This window comes from Onthophagus taurus, unplaced genomic scaffold (genome assembly GCF_036711975.1).
Source record: "Onthophagus taurus isolate NC unplaced genomic scaffold, IU_Otau_3.0 ScKx7SY_14, whole genome shotgun sequence".
Lineage (NCBI taxonomy): Eukaryota > Metazoa > Arthropoda > Insecta > Coleoptera > Scarabaeidae > Onthophagus > Onthophagus taurus.
In genome coordinates this window covers 472,303-478,602 of record NW_027248939.1, presented here as the reverse complement: position 1 = coordinate 478,602, position 6,300 = coordinate 472,303, and the positions used below count along the sequence as shown (strand labels likewise).

Sequence of the window (6,300 nt, the reverse complement as noted above, 5' to 3'; positions counted from 1 at the left end):
TATATATTTGCACAGGTACAAGTGACGTGACAATCATGTTTTCGTCGGAGAATTCCTCTCCAGATTCAAATTTCTGTTTATACCGCGAATGTCCGCCGCATCCATCAAACCCCCATTTAAAAGTAGCAACCAAATTGTAGATGTCTGGCTGTAATTGATGTAAAATATTTGAACATTGGGCTGTTTGCAACAGCCTACTAATTGTATGGTCTACAAGGTTTTGCAATTCCACTTCAGCCATAATTTCGGTGACTTCAATACCATTTGGGTAACAGCGCTTTTTTGCTTCCAAGACTTTTTCATAGCTTGGATAGATACTTGCATTTCTGTTCTTTGCTTGCGTTCGAAACATGCGGTACTGATCTATCGTGAGCTTTCCATTAATTATTAGTGAGAGAGCTTCGTCTTCAGTGTATGGTGTTATTTTCTCACTTGTAGTTATCCAAGCTGTCCTAACCTTACATGCTCGAGCTGGGGATGTCATCGTTGCCTCTTGAACAATCTGCAGCGAATGTAATAAGTATTTCTGTAGTGAATATGTAAAATTGTAAATACTCTTAGTGTAAATACTCTCTACTACTTAGCACAATTTAGATGTCTCTGTTTGTGATTTCGCAACAATTTATTAAGCTCGATTAACATTCTATTAATTACTATGTTTGCGCCTAATTCAGGTAATGTGGTTGACTGAAAAGTTCGCAATCATGATAAGTAATCAAATATTAACTGATTTGAGCTTTATAAAACCGGCTCTAAAAATATTTGTTTTAACATTTTCAATTAATTGCGTGTTCAAAATTTATTATACGTGTATACCACATTTCCTCTTTGTTCGTAATTGTGCAATAATTATAATCCTTTAATATTACTTACCTTTGCTGCATCTATCTTTCCTTCATAACGAAGCTTCATTTGAGTGGCGTAACTTAATTCACATGAACTGTGCAAATTTCGGACATCTTCCGTTTTTCTTCTTTTCGATCGTTCACTACTATCCAAAAAATCATTTGGCGGACGCCCTTTCGATGTGGACGCTGTAGTAGCAGCATCAACATGAGAATTAGCTACTATTTCTACTTCGGATTGCAGCCAAAGGGCATTTTGATTCAAAAAACGTTCCTTATGTCGGGAACACCCTTCAAATTTCTGAAACAATTTTCCAGCAATCTTTCTAATCCTTCTTGTTGCATTCATCACAATGTCTTCATCATCCTGGGGACACATACGTTGAACTTGCTCAATTAGATAATTGAGTTGGCCGGTTTTTCCTTGTCCCTTCTTTTCCCACATAATATGAAAAATTCTTTGCACCGTGATGGATATTGCCATATTAATAACGGTAATAACAACAAACTCGATAACAATAACAAAAACGAGAACGAAAATAGAAATAATAATGAAAACGAACACAAAAAAGACAGAAACGAGAACAAAAACGAAAATCAAAACAGAAAAACTGTAGCGGCGAAAAACAATAAGTATAACACGGTAACACTAAGAACACTAACACTAATAATTAAATAACACTGATAACACAATACAAATCAACCTGTCAAATACTCGTACTAAGCGCTCGTACAGGATGAATATCACGATCGAATAATGTGACAGGTTACGATTTGTTTGTATTACTTATTCAAGGCCTGGTATGATTTGAAGCGATCAAATGCAAAATCAAATATTTGACTTAGAAAAAATGTTTGAAGATTTTTATTTCAAACAATAAGAAATTCTGATCCTTATAAGCATGAATAGACTCATTTATTATTATTATTCATTATTATTATTATTCAATAATTTATGGAAGGCTTACATTTAATAGACTGCCTAAGTCTGACGTCACAGAGCTGGGCGGAACTTATACTGACTCCAAACAATTTCGTTGCTAACCACAGTTGCTAACGATAAACCGCCATAAAAAATTTGAAATTTCATTTAAAAAGTCACTTGGTTTATTTTATTTTAACACTAATTGGCGTTAAAAAGTTCTTATAAAAAATCAAAGTGTTTGTGAATTTCATCCCTTTAGAGGCCGCTAGGTAAGCTTTAGGTATGCTTGAAAATAAGGTGTTAACCAGTAGTAAATACATACAAAATTTCAAATTCTTCGGTTTAATGATAGCCGAAATACAAAATAAAACGTAAATTTTTGGCGCAACTTTAATCGCTCGAAAACAAAACAGATGCGACCTTATGTTTGTATAAAAAACTTGTGTTATTTTGGCAAGTACTACATCTTAGTAAAGTTTTCCGATTAAAACTGAACCACCCTAATTTTGAAGTATTATTGTTAACAATAATCAAGAAATGAACTTAAGTTTATTTCTTGATAATAATTTTTGTGAAATAATCATCTGGTTTTGCGTTTTAACGCGTCATTGATTTTCTTTTTTATTACTGTGTGTTGGATAGGTATTTTTTAACTCAAAAAATACTTCGGACTTATTTGGGAAGAAGGTTACAACAACATGATATCCGAATCGTGACTCTTTTTTAAAAACGCACGGTTAAGCCCGAAAGCTTCTAGTTATACATTTAGTACTAATATTGATTCATAAAAATAGTTATTCTGAAAAATTGTAAGCGATTAATAGTTTCTAAACTAACTTTCAGTATTCACTGTCGAATATCCGTAGACACCACCCTGTATATTAGCCATTTTATTGAAAATGCGCAAGTATGCGCAATTTATTTTTTTGGGAACGAAACGTATAGGCTTGAAACTACATAAAAAAACAAATTTCAACCTGGGATCTTGTGGGACTTTTTTTATAGCTCAAATCAAAGTTTAACATTGCAAATAAAATCTGTTTATGAACAGTGTTGAGAAAAAGATAAATAAATCCTGTATTCAAGAAGCTATTACAGTGTTACATAAACAACACATACAGTATAAAATTATAGTGAAATTTCATAAGGGTACAACTTTTAATATGTTTACAATCGTTTCTCAAAATTAATCAAATGTTTTTGGAAATTGATATGCAAAATAAGTGTTAACTTTACATGTCATTTTTATCCAGAGTTGAAGTTAATAAAAAGTGGTTATTGCGGAGTAGCGAGTATTACGATATAACCTAACGATCCCCATTTGCCAAAATATTAAAAAAGAAAATTAGTAAAATCATATTATGGCCAGTAATTTCACATTTCCTAACACTGTGTGCCTTGTGCTTATTGGACAATTATTATTACAAATTGTGAAACTAGATATGAAGTAGTCATTTAATTATTGTTAAGTCAACATGTAAACGTCGTACCAATTAATAAAATATAATAAATGTAGGATTAGATTGTCAAATTAAAAAACACCTGTTTTAACAGTAACAAACTATAGTTATTTGTATTATAAGTAAAGAAAGTATACTTCTTAAAGAAGAAGTTACTTTTCTTTAAGAATAATACATGAAGTTTTTTCGGACACTCAATTTAAATGAATATGAACATTTTATAAGAAATTATTTAAAAAGTACACGACGAGCTCGAGAATCAAATTGTCGTTTCTGCCGTTTCCCTCACTACAGCAACCAAACAAAAAAAATAAAGTAGTGATTCATCAGGAGATCATCAGGAGGTGTTATCAAAATCGTCACTAACATGTGGTGATTTACAGTTACAACAGTGTACATCAAGTATAAGCTTCTCTAACCTTAATAATTGTACGTTTAATATTTATTCTAATAAATAATTAATTGTTTATTTGGTTGCTATAAAAAATGGTTGCTATAAAGAAATGAGGTATTTTTCTTTGCGATTTGTAATAAGATAGGCCATTTGCAGTGAGTGTTCGAAAAAAGTATTTATTAATGTAAAGTAACAAACTATTAAACATTTAGTCTTTAAACATATTTAACACTCTTTTATTTACAAATGTATTAATCATTTATTTTATAAGAAAATAGTTCAATTATTCTTTACGTCTTTACTCGTACCCGCTCTTCTTCATTCAGTCTCTCTCTACTGTTCTCCCTCTGAATTGTGCTCTCTCTCAATCCCACATAAATATTATTCTTTGAGTTTCATATAAAACACTAAATAATTCATAAATAAAGATAGTTTATTACAAAATCTTTCGCATAAATTTAGAAATATGAATGTTTCATTAAATGATCTAAAACGCGGTTATTGCGGTACCCCTCTCATCTTCGATCATTTCAAATTCGAGAAAATAAGATTAGATACAGACGTAGACAAAGATATTTTATTTAAGAAAACGAGTCTAACAAGTTTTTTTCTGTATTAATTGGCTCTATTTATCTTTTTAACTATACCTAATTTTTTTTCGAAAAGTGATTTATGTGAAGCATTTGAAATGTTTTCAATGTAACATAAATTGATACGAGAAATTGATAACTACATGATAATTACACCAATTTTCTATACATACCCATTAATAAGTTGAAATTGGTTCAATCGATTATTAATTATTAAACATTCTCCTTACGCCATTATATAGCCCTGTACGATTTAATTTAATTCAGAAAAGACGTACAGATGATGAAGGTGATATTTTATAAATTTATATCGATATATTGTTTGATTAAGGTGAGAATTAATTAATTAACCCTTTTAAATCTTTAAAGCAATATTTTAGGATCTGTTGGGAATACCGCCAGGTTTTACCAATAAAACTTCATTTCCGATTGGTTTACTAGTACACATATGTCTTCTCACATTATCATTTATAATTATATTATGTTTGATCGTTTCATGTATTATAATACAAATCTTTTTGTGGGGAATGGATTTGTGGTTAATGTACAAATTGGGCCGGAATTACGGTGGTAGATTAATAGGACAAGACGCAGCTTTGGAATCGACCGACGAGAAAATTCCGATTTCGATCATAATAATTTTGAATCATGACGAAGATCGGGCAGCCCTTAATAAACGGTTAGAAGAAACATGTAAAAGAGTACATAACAGTCTTGGTAAACTATCGTGTACAATAGAAAGGTGTTTGGGTTTTCCTTATTACGTAAAGAATCAAGTAACTGACGAAGATATCTGTGTTTACACTAAAGTTAACGATAAAGAATATTTAACCAGAGATGAATTATTGGAACATATTCGCAAGAACTGCATGGTTAACGTTATTAATCAAAAAAGGTTGTGGTATGGACGAATATTTACGCAGAACGTTATATGGAATAAACAAAGCGAAACGAAGAAACAAGCAGCGGTAATGTTAGTCTTTAGACATTCTTTGGCCGATGGTGTTGCTCTAATAGGGTTCTTAAAAAATTTTATGATCCGTGAAAAAAATCCTCAACTCATGCAACTCGACCCAAAATATACAGCAAAACCAAAATTTTCCCTCGATAACGCTTACATTTATCGCAATCTACTCACTTCTAAACGAGATGAACCCAAATTTAATGTGATAAACAACGAACGTCATGTAGTCTTTTATATAGAAGACGAAATTAAGTATGTTCCGTTAATAAAAAAAATCAAAAATAAGTTGGGGATAGGATTTACTGAGATATTAATTGCTGGATTAACCGCTAGTTTAGCGGAAATACTAGCGAGAAGAGGTGAAAAAATGGATAAGTGTTCCACAGCGCTTATATTTAGGCCCATAGACGAAGATTTAGTGAGTATTGTTAATGGAACGTACAATTACAATAAACTTACGAATAACTCAATACCAATTGTACTTAACACTCAAGTTACAATGCAGAAAGAATCTACGATGTTAGATCGGCTTAAATCCATTGGAAATGAACTTAATAAAGGAAAATTTTCAATTGATGGTTTGGTAACAATAACTACTACAAATAATAATTAAAATTAAACGAATATATTTCAAATGTTTAGGTGTATTATGAACTTTCAAACATGGGACATTTGATACCTTCTTCCATTGTAAAACAAATCGTTTCCCACACTAGTAACTTAACAGCAGGTGCAACTAATGTTGGTGGATTGAAAGCGGGAACAATAGCTGGATGTGAAGTTGAAGCAGCTATGTCATTTATTACGTACTTCAGCAACACATGTATTAATTAACTAATTACGCAAACATCAATTTTTATAATCTTATTTTTTAGGTTTTGTTTTATCGATAATTTCGAAAGACGATCGTTTTCAATTAGCTCTGACTATGAAGGAGAATGTTGTGAAAAGTAGAAAAGAAGCTCAAGATGTTATTGATAACGTATTTATGTTTGTTGATAATTTAAGTGAAGAATTACAAATCCAATAATCTAAATCATTTCTTACGATTACTATTGCATAAGATATAAAAGCACAATTATTGTAACTGAAGAATAAATAAATATAAAATTATTAATTCAA

General features: G+C 31.0%; 1 protein-coding gene across 1 annotated transcript; it reads left to right on the top strand.

Annotated features, from left to right (window-relative positions):
- Positions 1–3,342: 3,342 nt before the first annotated feature.
- Positions 3,343–6,300, top strand: LOC111418425 (uncharacterized). Its single transcript, XM_023050967.2, has 4 exons — positions 3,343–4,545; positions 4,595–5,761; positions 5,821–6,001; positions 6,054–6,300. The coding sequence occupies exons 1-4, from the start codon at positions 4,495–4,497 to the stop codon at positions 6,206–6,208; spliced, it is 1,554 nt and encodes a 517-aa protein (XP_022906735.1). The 5' UTR covers positions 3,343–4,494; the 3' UTR covers positions 6,209–6,300.